The 19,297-nt window shown below is 37.2% G+C and overlaps 1 protein-coding gene across 2 annotated transcripts; it reads right to left on the bottom strand.

Moving 5' to 3' along the window:
* Positions 1-10,575: 10,575 nt before the first annotated feature.
* LOC139895911 (probable RNA-binding protein ARP1) lies at positions 10,576-19,068 on the bottom strand. 2 transcript variants are annotated; one of them, XM_071878457.1, is made up of 5 exons: positions 18,859-19,068; positions 18,564-18,726; positions 18,253-18,449; positions 11,557-11,794; positions 10,576-10,688 (listed from the first exon to the last, which is right to left on the bottom strand). In XM_071878457.1, the coding sequence occupies exons 1-5, from the start codon at positions 19,066-19,068 to the stop codon at positions 10,669-10,671; spliced, it is 828 nt and encodes a 275-aa protein (XP_071734558.1). In that variant the 3' UTR covers positions 10,576-10,668. The 2 variants fall into 2 exon arrangements, with proteins under 2 accessions (XP_071734558.1, XP_071734557.1); XM_071878456.1 differs by having other exon boundaries at positions 10,588-10,668.
* Positions 19,069-19,297: the final 229 nt, after the last annotated feature.

The raw sequence follows: 19,297 nt of genomic DNA, 5'->3' as shown, positions 1-19,297 counted from the left end.
CACGCGAGTATTAAAGCCGCACCTTTTGAAGCGCTATATGACCAAAAATGTCGTTCACCTCTTTGTTGGGCCGAGGTAGGCGACGTGCAAATCACCGGACCCGAACTCATTCACGAAACCACCGAGAAGATCATACAAATTCAAGATAAGCTTAGGACGGCCCGAAGTCGTCAAAAGAGCTATACCGACAAACGACGCAACGACCTCGAATTTCAAGTCGATGACCGAGTAATGCTAAAAGTCGCACCTTGGAAAGGTGTAATCCGTTTTGGGAAACGCAGGAAGCTAAATCCAAGGTATATTGGTCCTTTCGAAATCTTGGAGCGTATTGGAACCGTTGCTTATCGTTTAGATCTTCCGCCTCAATTGAGCTTCGTTCATCCTACCTTCCATGTATCTAACTTGAAAAAGTGCCTTGCCGAACCCGATATCGTCATCCCTCTCGAGGAGCTTACTATTGATGACAAACTCCATTTTGTGGAGGAACCGGTTGAGATTGTGGACACCTCCGTCAAGACGTTGAAACAAAGCCAAATCCTGATTGTCAAAGTCCGTTGGAACGACAAAAGGGGACCCGAGTTTACTTGGGAAAGACAAGATCAAATGCAAAAGAAATACCCTCATCTTTTCCCGGTTCCGAAAATGCAAGATTTCGAGGAAGAAACAACGACTATTACGCCTACTTAAATTTTGGGATGAAATTTCTTTTAAGGAGTAGGTAATGTAACATCCCGCCTTTTTCCATTTACTTTTCGTTTAATTATTTAAAGTCCGTTATATGATTATAACATCCTTCGTTAATACGCGTTTTAAAACATCTTGTTTAGGTAACTCACGCACCCGTAACCGAACTTGAGGGACTAATTATGCCAAGGTGCCAAAGAGGTGACTAGCTTTGACTAGTCAACCCCACCTCCCCATTTCCTTTTTCATTTCATTTCCATTTTCATTTAATACTTTCCAAATTTCTCTCAATCTCCATTTCAAAGAATCATCATCTAAATCCAAGGTAGCGGGTGTCTTGCAAAATAAATTACATATTTGGAATCCTTGCAACTTCCTCTTCGATTCCATAATGATTTCATTACGTTGGGGTAACTTTCTAAAATCACTAGATTTTGTGTTCTTGATGTTTTTAACTTATAAAGTTGTTAATTAGTGTCTATGACTCATGTCTAACATGAATATATGATTTATATGTTCGATCTTGTTATTTTTGATAACTAGCATGAACTTGAAAGTTTGGTGTGTTTGATTGATGATTTGGTTGCTTAAATGTTGTTAAATGTTATAAATGCATGTATTAAATGTGTTCCTAACATCACTAGCTTCAATTTGATGTGTAGGTTATTTTAGAAAACTTCATAAACTTGATTAGTGATTTTGGTGAATTTGGGTTAGGGTTTGATGAACTTGAAATGAACTTTTGATGTATTGAATGCCATGAATTGTTGTTAGTAAGTAGTTAGTTGTATTGTATGCTTGAATACCTACAAAACGGTGCATTATATGGATGCATTTATTTCCCGAATCATATTTTGTGCATTTATGAACTTGAGCATTTATGGTGAGCATTAATTGAGCATTAAATGTTGGAAAGTCGGTTATTGCAAATAATGTTTTTGGTTAGTGAAATGTATTTAGTTGTGTTCTTTGTCAAATTACCTTTCTAACGATATAAGATACGAGTTCTAAGTGTTTACGGTTTGTGTTATATGTTTGTTTGAATTTTGGTTTGAGACTTAGAAAACTGAAACTGGCCAGGTACCAGCTCGCCTGTAATGCCGCGGCGCGGCCAGCCTTTGTCGCGGCGCGACATAAGGCGTGTCCAGCTTCTGACCACCTTGTCTAATATACGAAAAATGTTTGGCACGCTATGAACCTCCGATTCACATGAGACTTGTTCTAACATGCTTATATATGAATAAACCTCAGAAAAATAGTTCGGGACCCGACCCGAACGTGTTGACTTTTTCGTTGACTTTGACAGACCAAAGTTTAACTTTTTGTCAAACTTAACCAAATGATTATGCAATCTTTCTAACTTGTTTCTATACTTTTATCTTGCATGAAACTTGGACAATTTAATTCACATGCTACATAATCGAGTCGTAACGAGCCATAGGACTAATTGAACATCTTTGACCTATCGCGTTTACCGTTATTGATACGACCTATTTGTTTAGGTTAAGACTAGCATTGTTCTTTGCACACGTTACTTGTTGAAGTACTTATTACTCGTGTACACAAGGTGAGATCATAGTCCCATCTTTCAAAAAACTTTTATGCTTTAAACTATGGGATGAGAAACATATACGTATCATACTTTTACACTTTGAACACAAGTACGGAAACGAACATTCCACGTACGGGTTTGAACAAAAATCCTCAATTCAATTATCATTAGTTACACTTGCAGGGTGTAAATGTGAACTTATATTATGTGATCACATGGGCTTGACGAGCCTCATTCGGACGGTTCGCTACCGTTAGCGGATGAAATATATTTTCATGTCTAGTGTATGTTCTAACACTACACAAAGGGTGCAACACAGTTAAGTTTGATAATTGGGTACCCGCGAAACAAATAACAACTTTGGAATGCAAATGATTTTGATAATCATATTATATTAAATCTTGTGGTTCAAATGCAACGTTTACTAAAACACCTATGATTTCACCAACGTTTTCGTTGACAGTTTCTATATGTTTTCTCAGGTCCTTGAGCGCTACTTGATACATGCTTCCGCACTCTTTTTGATACTTGCTTGGATGTCGAGTATACATGCATAGTTGGAGCGTCTTTTGACTACTTTAAATTGTGTCGCATAGGTTTCATTCGTACGTTAAACTTTGTAATGTAACTAGTCTTTGAACTACTTTTGTAAACTTGAAACATCCTTTTACTTATGAAATGAATGCGACATATTTTGGTCAAACGTCATGTTAAAGACTTATGACCACGTAACGGGACCTAAGTAGTCGGCGCCGTCAAACATGATTTGGTCGGGTCGCTACAGTTATCTAGGTAAATTAAGTAACTAAGTTAGATTTAGTAATATATAGTAATTTTAGTAACTTTGGGGGATTTACCGCTTAATGACCGGTTTGACTTTTTGGCTTTTCTTTTTAATATTAACAACAAGATAGTAAAATTAAACTAAATTGTAGCAACAAAGTAAATAAAAATTATTGTGGTAAATAAAAGTAACTTTAACTAAACGAGATGAAAATACAATAAAAAGAGTATTATGCTTATTTAACTTCCGTAGTTACGATGTTTGACTTTTACTTTTTTACTTTTTACCCTGGATTAATTTTCCTTTGTACCCGTAGAATATTTAATATGTCCACCTGGAGTTGTCCAGCGCAGTCCTATAATTACAAGCATCAAATGCGAGTGTCCTCATCATTTTATCTTGTAACCACAGTTAAATATTCTAACTAATTACTATTTAGATGGTTTGACGCGGTTGTCACGTATGTCAATAATTACAGCAGTTGTCACTGAATGTAACCCACCTTAATTTTAACTAGTCTTTTAACCATTAATCCATTCACGTGTCCGTTTCAATGAATAATTTACAATATATATAAATAACCCGTCTTCCGTGTCCGGTCAACGTATGTGATTATTTATACATATAGTAAATTGTAAATAGTGGTAATTTAACAAGTTGTCACTTAATTATTTTACCATACCCATTAATAGTTAAACCCCAATCTTCCTTAAGGTCGTTCTTTATCTAAATATTAACCGTTGTACAAATTAAATTAACCCATTTCCTATTTTTAGTCAAACATCATAACTACTTAGGTTAAATAAGCATAATAACAAATTAGCTACTAAACATAATAAAAGAGTAAATAAAACTTACACAAAAGTTCTTAGCTTCCATTAATTCGATGTGGTAGAAACTTGATAGAAAATCACCCGTACAATAATAAAGTACAATACCCAAACTACTAATTATTTGAAGTGAAAATAGAGATAGAAACTGAAAATTTAAGTGCTCCGTAATTGTGTGTTCTTCTCTGTCAGACTCTTCTTCCTTTAAATAAAGGATTGTGAATTATGAGTACTCCACCTTATCAATTCTTTTCTTTATCTAATTCACTAGAAAGCAAATACCTAACATATTTATCATTTAAAATTCCATTATGTGAAAAGTGTCAGGAAATTGTCTTGACCAAGTTAGATCAAGTGTATCTTGCTTCACTTATATTACTTGACCCTTTCTTTAATTTGTTTAATATGATATGATATTTTGTAGACAACATGGCACCATGACCTAACTATTATGATTTTTAATCATAATGTAAGTGTAGGATGCACTCAAAATTCTTTTGGTCGTCAGTTTATCTAGCGCTTCATGGACTTGTACTCTCTGCATGTTAAATTGTACACTTGGTGGGTCTAGTTTGGAAAGCTTCAAATCCTTGTATTTTTGGCTTGTTAACTTGCACTTATTCACTTGAGCATTAAGATCGTGTACATCTTGAAGTATCACTTGTACGTTGAGCGTTTTTAACAGTCTTTTCTGATTTAATCTTCATTTTTGCACTCCGTCTTCACTTTTATTTATTTGTACAATTACAATGGAAATATAATACAATTACACATGAAAACCTATTATTTAGGAGGGATATTGCGACTAAATATATGTTCATTTTGAGCAATATCACTCCTCACATCCGGCATAGTCTTCAGGCTAGCGGATGCATAACCTTCAACTTTGTAGCTCTAACTAAGTGAGACTACATGATTTCGGGTTCTTGATTGTTAAGTTCGATATCGGGAGCTCATGTTTACTTAGAATATATTTACAACTGTTTATACTTGAAAATCTTATGGTCCATACATTTATATACATTAAACCTATGATCTCACCAACATTATTGTTGACGTTTTTAAGCATGTGTTTTCTCAGGTCCTTAAGCAGGAGTCCGCATACATTCAGGTTGGCTTTTGGGATGTCGTCAGGATGTCGGGATGTCGTTTTAAAAATAAATCATCATGCACTATGTTTAAGTGTTGAACTTTGTCATGTTATGGTTGTAATTGTTGTACTTTTCTTTTAAGTCCCGACATGTAACTCAAAACTTGTACTTGTATGTTGAAATAAAAACGTTTCCGCTGTCGTCTTTAGAAATCATTAACTATAACTGGGACACCTATCACGTCACATTTCAGGATCGAAATGGGTCATGACACCTTGCTCTCCCAATTTTCGGCTCAAATAACCACCTCCCTAATCCCACCATTCGGCCACCACTATCGAACCACCACCACATCCAAACACCACTTTTGGCCACCTTAAAACACCCTTAAACCGCCGCTAGGTTGCTATTTTCTGCAGCCCTTCACTCGCCACTTTCTGCTGCAATTTTTGCAGCCCACATCCGCCACCCACTGCAGCCTTTGATGCTGTTCCTGCGCGCCAAACCCACCCAAAACAGCCCAAAACAGTCCATGTTTTTGCTGCTGCTGTCTGCCGCCAAACACCACTCCAAACCGCCATTTTTTGCTGCGTAGTCACTGTTTTTGTTGTTGTGCTGTTCGGTTTCATCATCATCATCATCATCATCAAACATCACTTTTTGCTTGCTCAAACACTTCTAAGGTATCTCATAAACCCATGAACTAATAATACTTTTTATAAGTTTAAATTCTTTAAGTTTATGTTTATAAATAAGATTGTAAGTTGATAAACACATTGATAAAAGAAGTGATGATTAATTTGAGAATATGATTATGAACATTGTTAAAGATTAAAAAAGATTAAAAAAAAAAAAAAAAAGATGATTGCCTGCATGCATGTGTATGAATATGTATATGTATATGTATTGTATGTATATGAAGTATATATATGTAAGTATGATTAACATGATGAAGATTATAATATATGTATAAGTTGAATGTGTAAAAATTATAAGTATGGTTATAAGGTATGTATTATGAGATTGATAAAGATGTGGTAAGTATGAATATGAGAACATTAAGATGATAAGATTTTATAGTAAATATAAAAGATTATGATTATGAAAACTATAAAAACCTTGTTTAAGAATGAAAAGTATCATGATATTATTATGATAAGACTGAATTTAAATTAATAGGATATGAATTAGGGATAAGTTAAAAGTTGAAATAACTTAAAAAGTGGATAAAACGTATCTAACTTACTTATTGAAATAAATCACTAAATAAAAATAATAATATTTTATAAAGTTAATATTATAACATATAGACTTATATTATAATAAAACATCCTAATTTAACTAAGTTATTATTTATTATAAAATACTTTACTAATTAGTAATATATATATATATATATATATATATATATATATATATATATATATATATATATATATATATATATATATATATATATATATATATATAACACAAATAACTATTAAGTATAATAATACATATAACCTATATTATTAAACGTGTTGTATTCTTATACATACATAGCAAGTGGAAACTATTATCATAACGATAACGTATGACTTATACGAACTTCATCGCTACTTACGGTCACGGGATGATGTCTCAGAGGCTTATGGGAATAAGGTTTTGGATTAAACGAAAGGTTGTAGACTTATAGTCCAACTGAAAGTTTCTGACCCCCGCATCTGGTCATCTTTTGACTTACTTGATAGCAGCGACTACCGAGGTTTGGGAAAGTTGTACAACATCTAAACCTGATTATTGTGGACACACAAACATGTTTAACAACTTAACAACTCATAAGTTTACTTATGAACCTTTTACTTGTCGGATTGAACAAACTAATGACCAAACTTATATCTCTAGGTTGAGATCCCGGTCATCTATTTCCGTTCATTACTATCGTGGAATAACTTCATCTATTATTAAGGTGAACTTCATAGCCCCACTTTTTACTATTTCATAATTGTTTTACAACTTGGAGTGAGACACATGCTTGTTTTAAACTGTTTTACGCTTTAGACACAAGCGCTCAAACTATAACTATGTTGTCATGCTCTGTTTCATGCTAAATTCCTGCCATGATATCATTAGTTGCTACGTATAAATGCAAGCTTAATTATTGTGAGTAGGCCTATTGAGAGTAACGTCTCTGTTCATTTGACCGCTGGTCAGTGGATACATAATAATGATTTAACGACACGAAGGAATAAAGTGTTATGGGGTAAACTTTGTTTAGTCTCGATATCATACACCACAACATTACTTTTGAACTGATATGTTTATATCAATCCGCTTTTAAACTAAATCTTGTGGTCTAAAAACATGATTACTATTGATAAACTTATGAACTTCATCAACCATTTGGTTGACACTTTTAAGCATGTTTTATCTCAGATGATTGCTAGCTACTTGCTACTTGGTGATTTGAATGCTGCTACTTAGAGTCTTCATTTTACCATTTTCATTTTTGCATTATACATTATTATTACATTTTGGATTACAATGTAAACAACTATTTATTTCCGCTGCAATACTACTTATGGTTTCTAATAAAACCTCTCATTTAGATTCGTCCTCGTTTATACACTTGTATGAAACAACCCAACCCGTATTCCATATGATAAATTTTTTTTTTAAAAAAAATAATACACATTTACGCGCCAATTAAATATGTAAACCATTCCACACGTTTCGTTAAAACATACAGCAAGTTTAGTGTTTACAAAAGGCACAAAGGCCATTAACGAATGTGATACAAGTTTGACCAATACAAAAATGATAGTTTTAAACCAAACAACACATCGAGCATGGTTTGGGACTAAACTACCCAAAACGCTAGGCCAACTTCCAAAAGCTCCAACATAACATCATCAGGGGACACCTAGTGCCCAACAACCCCTTGCCCTTGTCCGCGCATGCATCTAAAAAGATAAACAACGAGAGGGGTAAGCTAATGCTTAGTGAGTGCGACAATTATACGTTTACATATACAACCTACTTACTTGCAATCACTTACGCATTTACCGCATACATGCTAGCATTATAAGTATTCATACCATCACAAGTATAACACTAAACCTTCCACCATACGAGCTAGCATAACAATAGCATATAGTTTAAACAATATAATATGCTACAATCCACACACAACCATGGTTAACCAAACGAACGAGGGAACGGTGTTTAAAGACCGTCGAAGTTCATAACAACCATTAGTGCACTTAACACTTCGTACACTAACCCCACGGGTGGCATCTTAACACCTCGATACTTCACCCCGGGTGGTGCCTTAACACTTCGACACTTCACCCCGAGTGGTGTCTTAGCACATCGACACTTCACTCGTTACATCTCTCGAAGTGGCATCTTAACACATCGATGCTTCACTCCCGAGTGGTGTCTTAACACTTCAACACTTCACTCGCCACGTGAGAAGTGGTGTCTTAACACATCGATACTTCATAACTCAACTACACAAATAAATACGTCATATATGCACGCATATAATTATTCCACTCACCTTAACACTTCGGTGATGATTATGCACTTCCGAGCTTCAAAGCAAAGTACCTAATACATTAAGTACAATTTCAATACACAACTAGTGGAATTAACCACATTACACCTACTTGAGCATTTAATGGCCCAACTCGCATTAAATGACTCAAACACACCACAACCGCCCCTTTAATGGCCAAGACTCGACTTTAATCACTAAAGCTAGTGAATTAAAGTCTAGTAACTTCAACTAGCACCAACTTAGGGTAATCCATACCCAATTCACCCAAACTAGGTCAACATTAGTCTTTTGACCCATTTTAACTCTTACACTACCAAACTTGTCAAACATGACCTATTTACCATTTCAACAACATTTTAACAAGTGTTTAATGCTTAACAACACCATCAACACTTACAAATCCTATTTTCATTAGACCAAACCCTAGCTTGTGGCTATTAGGGTTTCACTACAACCACATAACCCAAATTCGCCCATTTTACCCTCAAATGGGTCAAACAAGTCTCTAGTAACCAAAACCCTAGCCATTAACCAATTAAAACTCAAAACTTAGAGTTAGAACTTACCGAGACTTTCAACGCGTAGCTAGAGACAAGAGGAACAACTTTAATTCTTGCTCCAAAGATCAACCCTTAATCCTTCACTCTCAAATCTCACTTTTAATCCAAATGGGTTTTAAGTTTTGGGAGAGAAATTGAAAAGAAAAGAGAAAAGAAATTAAATGAAATGGATAAGTGGCTGGGATTTAATGCTCCCATCAGATTTATACGCCAAATTACTAATTTGCCCCTTAAAGTCATTTAATTTGAGCTAAAACCGGATTCTGTCCAGCAGGACTGCCGCGGCGCGGCATAATTCGTCGCGGCGCGACATACAACGGGAAAATCAACCCTCCTTAACTCACTTTCTGATCCTGGTTTGCTTGCAATGCCGCGGCGCGGACCCATTTGTCTCGGCGCGGCATAAGACTGCATCTGAACAGTTCGACCATCATAAACAAGTTTCGACTTAATTTAATTTTGTACATTCCAAACTCGCTTCCTATTTTCACCTAGCCTTCAACAATAGTCTCACAAGACTTAACGCTAACAAAACCCACATATAGACGTGCATATGCACACATTATCAAGTATACATTTATATATATCTATACGTATATTCATACATTTACACATAAGCTAACGAGTTATAAACGTACAAATGATTAAGTATGTACCTTTCAATACGTACGGGAAAAACGGGATGTTACATTGTGTATTGGTATTGGTAAGTCACAATTACCCCTGGTCCCATTTAGAGGTGTGACAAACTTCAATTTCAGTTATTTTCATCAAAACACACCCTTGGAGCTTTAATGTTTAGGGAGGTGCTTCATTGATAACCCTGACCAATGTTCAAGAAAGCCTAACCCTGACCAATGTTCAAGAAAGCCATATGAAAATAGTAATTTCTAGTTCAATTATGCATTCTCTCTCTTATTCAAAAGTTGTTTGTAAACGCACACGATGATAGAATGTTTGTTGAAAATGAAGACGTAATGGTTAGCTTACGGGTCCTCTCCCATCTATGGCTATCGTCTAGAATAAAGGTGATTTAAGGCGGTTTTGAAACATAGAAAGATAATCCAAAAACTTTAGTGTCATAACGATGTAGGTAATTTTATTTATATTTAGTTGGCGTTGTGTTTTTTTGTTGTTTCGGTGATTGTCTTTGTTTAGTGTTTTATTATAATTAAAAGTTGGCTTTCCTAAAAAAAATAGTTAACATTAATATTATTTATTGTAATTATATACCATTCACAAAATGATACATAAAGTGTGATAACACAAAATTTGGTCCGATTTTTGCATTAAAATAATTGCTATTTAAAAATGTTTGCATCTCAAGTTAAGATACAAGTTAGATGAAACGGTGAAGAATAAATGAATCTAATCTACAGATAATCCCTATATAATGAGAATAAAATTTATAATAATAATAATAAATTAATTAATAATGAGTTAAATCAATAGAAAAAATCATATGAATTAGAGTAGAATAAAATGTAAACGAAAGAAAGAAGAGGCCATTGCAGACCAAATAAAATAATGTTGTTCTGAAAAGCCACTTTACTCCCCTCCTCTTTAGTTATTTGCCACTTTAGCCACTTTTGTTAAAGCTTGTTCCCTTTCCTCCAGCTGTACCTATTCAACAGCCAAACAAACTGTACTTTTATCATTACTACTAGTTCTCATTTCCAAACACCATAATATTTAATCATGTGTCACATTTTATTACAATAAAATAAATCCAAAACAGTTACAACCCTTTAATACTAGTACCTTTGATAGTTCATTCCAAAGTGAACCCAAAATGAAACCCTTAACTACTTTTGGTCTTTTTACCATTTATAGACTGACATTGAGGTATTTTTTATGAATAATGAAGGATCATCATAGGGAATTTTGAAATGGGAATGGTTGTGATTTTGCATTGAGTACAATCAATGAAGGGACCATTTATGCATTTATGTAAAAGATGATGGATTATGAAGCTTTTAGATGGCCCATGTGTGAGCAAATATTATTATCTTCAGAAACCATGTGATCATGCCACAAACCCTACTGGCAAAATGGTCAAAAACATGATATCTAAAAGGAGCATATTCACATGTGAAGTTAATTTAATAAAAATTTGACAAAACAATATATGTAATATATTCTGTAATTACCTTCCAAACATTAGATTTAACATAATGTCAATCACTTCTAGTATCCTCTAAACATTAAAAAAAAACTTGTATATATATTATATATTATATATTTATATTTATTAAGTTATAAAATCCCTTTTTAATAATCAAAATAACGGGTTAAATGTAAACTTCAATATGGGTAAATAATTAATAGATATGTTGTGAATTCTGTTTAATGGTATCATTGAATGCATATAAATTGGAACTGTTATAAATGATAAATATAAATGTTGCCATGTGCAACCAAACCATTAAATATTCAAATATGAAACAAGTTGATTTCACTTCTCAGATTCTTAAAATCAAATAGTATCTGAAAATAGATAAAAATATATACCTGGTGATGGAGCAATTTGCGTGGGCTTTGAATAAATAGCAGGAACAGCAGACATTAGGCCAGCAGATGTTGGCCCACAAAAGAATTGGGCTGGTAGGCCCATTGCTTGAGATTGATGATATTGATACATAGGATACATTGGCATAAATGTGTGCGAGCCCACTGTTGCTTGACTTGGATACACATGATGCGAGTAGTGTCCTCCACTCATGTAGGGCCCACTCGTATACCCTAGTTTCTGTATATGTTCCAAATCAAAAATTATATAAAAAAAAAATGTTAAGCTAAAAGAACTTCCAACCAAATTAAAACCGTCCTCAATTATACAACTTATAATTATCTGTATGAAAACATTTGTACCTATTATTATAGATATACCGAAAACACTTACAATTTTAGGAAAATAATTTTGATCAAAATTAGACATCAATTATACGCGTTAAAACTAGTTTTTAAACTTGTATATACGGGTTAATTTGATTTTAGCATAAAATTATCAATCATACGTTATACGATTGTCAATATATTTTGCTATTATAATAAGTTTTTAAACTATGTCCTATAACATATATGATGTTATTCAATGTATTAGGAATGTCTTCCACATTTGAATTTAGATTTAGATACGATATTTTTTATGTAACAATTCATAAAAAAAACAAAGAGTTTGATTTTATGTGTTTTTCAAATTCTTTTTTTTTTTTGAAAAGCAATGTGTTTTTCAATTACAATGTATGACATCATTATCTTCATTTAAATTTTATTTGTTGATAAAGAAAATAAATTTATAGCATCAAGAACGTATTAAATAATTTAGTTTTTAAAACGTAACCTAGCTTAATGTCACAACCCAATAAGTTTGTGGCCCAACCCACTAAGATTATGACCCAATTAAGGGTTTTAACCCAAGAATTTCATGGAAGGCCCAAGAACATCATGGAAGCTCCCTAGAACTTTCCCATGAGTTCTTCCATGGAATGGTATGGAATGTTCATGGAAACATCTATCTCCATGTATATACTTGAAGTTTCTAGTACTTAGATCCTAACCATTGATTTAGATTAATCTTAGCCATCCATTTTGTGTTAGAAGTAGTATAAATAGGGGTGGTCTCATTTGGCACACCACACCTCAAATCTCAAACATTCTCTCTTGTAAAGCATTCTCAAGCAATATAATTATTTTCTTCAATTCCACTTGTTCTATAATATTTTCTCTTTTGGTTACTTGAATCGTTATAAGGTCCGAGAAAGGCTGACTTAGTAGAGACTAAGTGCCGCACGTGAGCTTATCGAGATAAGTCCGTGACATTTGGTATCAAGAGCAAGGTCGATTCAAGGAGATGGCAACCGAGACCGAGAAGAATGTGAGCGCAACAAGTGGTGTGATGGGTGATGAGACTCGTGGTCGGGTAGAGACTCGACAAGGAGCCAAGAAGAACCGAGGTATGTCCAAAGACTTTGTCGCAAACTTGGACAAGAGGATCATGGATGTAGAGACATCCATGGACGACGTGAAAGCAAAGGTCGAAGACGTCCACCAACGTTTGGATGGTTTGGACGGGGACTTTGACGAATTGAAAGATGATTGCAAGAGTGCAATCAACGTGCTAGACGTTGACATGCGACGTGAGATCCATGACTTAAGGGGTATGCTCATGGGTGAGATTACGAAGTTGCGAGGCGAAATGGAGGGGGAGGTCTCCACTATTCACCAACGCCTCGTGGATTTACAAACCAACATGAACTCTTGTTTGAGATTCATGGCTAGTGGGGGTAGCAACACTGGATGCAATGATCCGAAGGTGGACGTTCCCAAGCCGTCACCGTTCATGGGGAAGCGGGAAGCCCGAGCGGTTGATGATTTTATATGGGAGATGGAACAATACTTGGAGGGAGTCAACATAGTGGATGATGCAATGAAGATCAAGACGGCAACCCGTTACCTGAAGGATACCGCAGCGTTATGGTGGCGTCGTCGATATGGAGATATCGAGAAAGGTACGGTTACTATTGATACTTGGGATGATTTCCTTACTGAACTTAAGAATCAATTCTACCCCAAGAATGCTCAAAAGGATGCGATGAGTCGTCTACGTAAATTACATCATTCCGGGACGATTCGGGAGTATATTAAAGAATTCACGAACCTTAGCCTGGAGGTCCCAAATATTCCCGATGATATTCTCCTCTTCTATTTTCTCGATGGTTTGCAACCTTGGGCTAAAACGGAGTTGGAGAGACGAGGAGTCCAAGACCTTGCCACCGCAATTGCTCAAGCGGAGGCACTAGTCGATCATGCTAATAGGAAAGATTCGTTCAAGTCAAAAGATAAGAAGGTGAGCCATGAGAAAGGTGGGGGAGATAAGCCCGCCCAATCAAGGAATGATAATACACGTAAGCCACCAACCGGGAATAACAAGAGCATAAAAACTTCTTACAAGAATGATGGATGTTTCATATGTGATGGACCGCATAGAGCCCGAGATTGTCCGAAGAAAGCTAGCCTTCATGCTATGGAAGCTCAAAAGGCGGGTTGTCAGGATGAGGAGCGGTGCATAGGATCAATGCATATCCTCAACGCAATCAAGGCCAAGACGGAGATACCCAAGGTAGTGGCTAAAGGACTCCAATTCGTAGATATTAACATTTGTGGAGATCGGGTACGAGCTTTGGTGGATACGGGAGCAACTCATAACTTTATCTCCACTGATGAAGCCAAAAGGCTAGGACTTAAGGAAACAAAAGAGAGTGGCATGATGAAGACGGTGAACACGAGTGCCAGACCGATTAGTGGGGTGGCTAAAGACGTATATGTGAAGATTGGAGAATGGGAAGGAATGATTGATCTCTCAGTCGTGCCTATGGACGACTTTAAGTTAGTACTTGGGATGGAGTTCCTAGATAAGGTACGCGGTTTCCCTATGCCGTTTGCTAATTCACTGTGTATCTTGGATGGTGAGAAGACTTGTATGGTGTCAACCGAACGTGGAAGCAAGAGTGCATCCAAGTCACTTTCGGCCATGCAATTCAAGAAGGGGTACAATAAGAATGAGACATGCTATTTAGCGGTAGCAAAGCAAGAGACGGTCGAAGATAAGGTAAAACTAGAGGTACCCAAGGAGATTGAGAAGGTCCTCAATGAGTTCAAGGATGTCATGCCCAAGGAGTTACCAAAGAAGTTACCACCTAGGAGGGAGGTTGACCATGCGATCGAGTTGGAGCCAGGATCAAAACCACCTTCCAAAGCCCCATACCGAATGCCACCACCCGAGTTAGAGGAGTTGCGAAGACAACTCAAGGAGTTGCTGGATGCGGGATACATCCGACCGTCAAAATCCCCGTATGGTGCTCCGGTGCTATTTCAAAGAAAGAAGGATGGGTCCTTGCGGATGTGTATAGATTACCGGGCACTCAACAAGGTAACTATCAAGAACAAATACCCAATCCCACTTATTGCTGATTTGTTCGATCAACTTGGGAAGGCGAGATACTTCTCCAAGTTAGACTTGAGATCGGGATATTATCAAGTCCGAATTGCCGAAGGAGATGAGGCTAAGACCACATGCGTGACGAGGTATGGCGCTTATGAATTCCTAGTCATGCCCTTTGGTTTAACCAATGCCCCTGCCACATTTTGTACTTTGATGAACAAATTATTTCACCCGTTCCTCGACAAGTTTGTCGTGGTGTACTTGGATGACATAGTCGTGTATAGCGACACCATGGAAGATCATGTGAGGCACTTGAAGCAAGTATTTCAAGTACTAAGGGACAACGAGTTGTATGTGAAGCTAGAGAAATGTTCATTCGGATTAGAGGAGGTGGATTTTCTTGGACATAGAATTAAAAATGGGAAGTTACTCATGGATGGGGCTAAGGTCAAGGCAATTCAAGAGTGGGAGGCACCAACGAAGGTGACTGATTTACGATCTTTCCTTGGTTTAGTAAACTACTATCGTCGTTTTATCAAGGGATACTCGGCGAAAGCGGCTCCATTGACAGAATTGTTAAAGAAGAACAAAGCTTGGTTGTGGGATGAGACATGTCAAGCAGCATTTGAAGAGTTGAAAGGAGCGGTCATGGAAGAACCGGTGTTGAGACTTCCGGATGTGACCATTCCGTTCGAGTTACACACAGACGCATCGGACTTTGCTATTGGAGGAGTTCTAATGCAAGAGGGTCACCCGATCGCATTCGAAAGCCGGAAACTTAACGAGGCGGAAAGGAAGTACACTGTGCAGGAGAAGGAGATGACGGCGGTGGTTCATTGTTTGAGGACATGGAGGTATTATCTTTTGGGATCAAGGTTCGTGATCAAGACGGATAATGTGGCAACGAGTTATTTTCAAACCCAAAAGAAGTTGAGTCCCAAACAAGCTCGTTGGCAAGACTTCCTAGCCGAATTTGACTATGTGTTGGAGTATAAGTCTGGGAAGGCCAAGGTGGTAGCTGATGCCCTAAGTCGTAAGACGGAGTTTGCAGTGATCACAAAACCACAATTCTTCCTTCAAGATCGTATAAAGGAGGGATTAGAGCATGATCCTATAGCCAAAAACCTTGTTGGATTGGCTCGAGATGGGAAAACGCGAAGGTTTTGGCTCAAGGGTGATCTATTATTCACCAAAGGAGACCGGTTATATGTGCCTAAGTGGGGTGATCTTAGACGGACAATCTTGAAGGAGTGTCATGATTCAAAGTGGGCGGGTCATCCAGGTATTAAGAGGACACTGGCATTAGTAGAAGGCACTTATTATTGGCCAAGGATGGAAGACGACGTAGAGACGTACGTGCGAACATGCCTAATATGCCAACAAGATAAGATAGAGCAACGCCAACCAGGAGGACTATTACAGCCGCTACCTACACCGAAAGGACCATGGGAGAGTGTTTCCATGGACTTCATTACTTGCTTACCTAAGTCGGAAGGGTGTGGGAGTATTATAGTCGTGGTAGACCGGTTTTCTAAGTATGGTACCTTCATAGCCGCATCATCCGAAGTTACCGCGGATGAAACCGCAAAACTATTTTTCAAGAATGTGGTGAAGTATTGGGGGATACCGCATGTGATAGTAAGTGATCGAGATCCGAGGTTCACAGGGCGTTTTTGGACGGAGTTGTTCAAGATCATGGGGACGGACTTGAATTTCTCCACGAGTTTTCATCCCCAAACAGACGGACAGACGGAAAGGGTGAATGCACTATTGGAGCTCTATCTTCGACACTATGTAAGTGCAAATCAACATGATTGGGCTAAGCTTCTTGATATTGCTCAGTTCTCTTATAACATGCAAAGGAGTGAGTCCACGGGGAAGAGTCCTTTTGAGTTGGTGACAGGACGCCAACCTTTGACCCCGAATGCTTTGGCCGCTTCATATGATGGAAGCAGCCCAGCCGCTTATAGAACGATGAAGGAGTGGCACGAACAAGCCGACTTGGCTCGAGCATCACTAGATAAGGCGGCCAAGAAAATGAAGAAATGGGCGGATGAGAAAAGACGACATGTTGAGTTCAAAGTTGGGGACCAAGTGATGGTGAAGCTTTTACCTCAACAATTCAAAACATTTAGGAAGGTGCACAAAGGATTGATCCGGAGATATGAAGGCCCATTCCCGGTAATTGGACGTGTTGGGAATGTATCTTATCGAGTTCAACTACCGCCCAAATTAAAGATTCATCCAGTCTTCCACGTAAGTTTTCTAAAACCTTATCATGGGGACGAGGAAGACCCAGAACGAGGAGTTTCCAAACGAACACCAATGGCAGTTGCGACTTCGTTCGATCGTGAAGTGGAAGATATCTTGTTGCATCGAACGGTACGGAGACGAGGTGTGCCGAGCTATAGAGAATACCTGGTTAAGTGGCGTAACTTGCCCGATAGTGAAGCAAGCTGGGAAGCCGAAGACTTATTGTGGCAGTTCACAGACAAAATCAAGAAGTATCACGAGGATCACACGACGAGGACGTCGCGAGCTTAGGTGGGGGAGAATGTCACAACCCAATAAGTTTGTGGCCCAACCCACTAAGATTATGACCCAATTAAGGGTTTTAACCCAAGAATTTCATGGAAGGCCCAAGAACATCATGGAAGCTCCCTAGAACTTTCCCATGAGTTCTTCCATGGAATGGTATGGAATGTTCATGGAAACATCTATCTCCATGTATATACTTGAAGTTTCTAGTACTTAGATCCTAACCATTGATTTAGATTAATCTTAGCCATCCATTTTGTGTTAGAAGTAGTATAAATAGGGGTGGTCTCATTTGGCACACCACACCTCAAATCTCAAACATTCTCTCTTGTAAAGCATTCTCAAGCAATATAATTATTTTCTTCAATTCCACTTGTTCTATAATATTTTCTCTTTTGGTTACTTGAATCGTTATAAGGTCCGAGAAAGGCTGACTTAGTAGAGACTAAGTGCCGCACGTGAGCTTATCGAGATAAGTCCGTGACATTAAACTCAAATTATATATAACTACCATACAAAAATATATCAATACGATATACATAGTAATAAAGATGTTTCTACTTTTATTAAGATATACCAAAATAATCAAAAGAATTAAATTGCCACTACCATTTTTATAAACTTTTGATGAATAATAAATAAGATTCCAATATTGTAAAAAATGGTTGTGTGCACATTCATGGGGACAAATGCATGTGAGTTATAACTGATCTGGATCCACTTACATGATTGTAACTGACATCAGCTGCAGCCACATAAGTCGCCGGAGCATAGCCGTAATAAGGAACGGCAGCCTGGTGGTGATGGTGGTGGTGATATGATGAAGCCGCCGGTGTTGGCGTTGGTGGATAATACCACTGCACGTGACTCGTATGTGGTGTAATCGCCCCACCAGATCTTGGTCCCACAATCACATTCGGTACTACAATTTTATCAAATATAAAAAACACGCATTACTTATTTGTACCTCATGCCTAATTAAAATTCTACCTTCGATTGTGATTTGTGATCATATAGAAAAATTAAAATTAAAAACCTGTTTGCTGATGTGGCGGCGGCGGTGACGGCGGGACAACATTGAACGATCTTTGACGGCGTGCGCCGAGTGAAGCGAGGTTACAGTTTGCACGGCGGCCGTTAATCACGGGTGTCGGATCCTCGCAAGCTTTTTTAGCGGATTCTGGATCCTTAAACGTAACCTAGTAATACACAATAAGAAATATAAGTTTGAGTAACTAAGAGGGAATTTTTTTTTTTTTTTTTTTTTTCGAAAAGCAACTAAGAGGGAATTGATATGGTACGTGAAGGTGTATGATAAGTAGAGTACGTACAAATCCATAGCCTTTGGATCGACCAGTAGTTTTGTCGGAGATAATAACGGCTTCGAGAATATCGCCGTATTTTTCGAAGTGGTCTCTCATAGCTTCTTTGGGAGTCTCCCATGCTAATCCGCCGACGAAGACTTTGGTCAACGTCGTATCTCCGAATGGTCCCACAAGTAATGTTCCGGCATTGCTAACGTTGTTGCTCATCATTGTCATCCCGACTGTTTTTGTTTTGATAAACAGGGTTTGGATTGATGATGTAAACTTAATGGAATTAAGGAATTAGAGATGAGAAGAGTGATTTGGAAAGAATATTATATTAAATTTTATCTTCTAAAATATATATACACAAAAGGAATATATATGGGGATTTTAATGTGTGTGAGAGAGATGACAACCAGGCGTTAATCACTTTTCCTAGTTTATATCATAAAATTTTATGTTA

This window comes from Rutidosis leptorrhynchoides, chromosome 3, assembly GCF_046630445.1.
Source record: "Rutidosis leptorrhynchoides isolate AG116_Rl617_1_P2 chromosome 3, CSIRO_AGI_Rlap_v1, whole genome shotgun sequence".
NCBI classification, from domain to species: Eukaryota; Viridiplantae; Streptophyta; class Magnoliopsida; order Asterales; family Asteraceae; genus Rutidosis; species Rutidosis leptorrhynchoides.
This window is presented reverse-complemented; position numbering and strand designations above follow the sequence as displayed.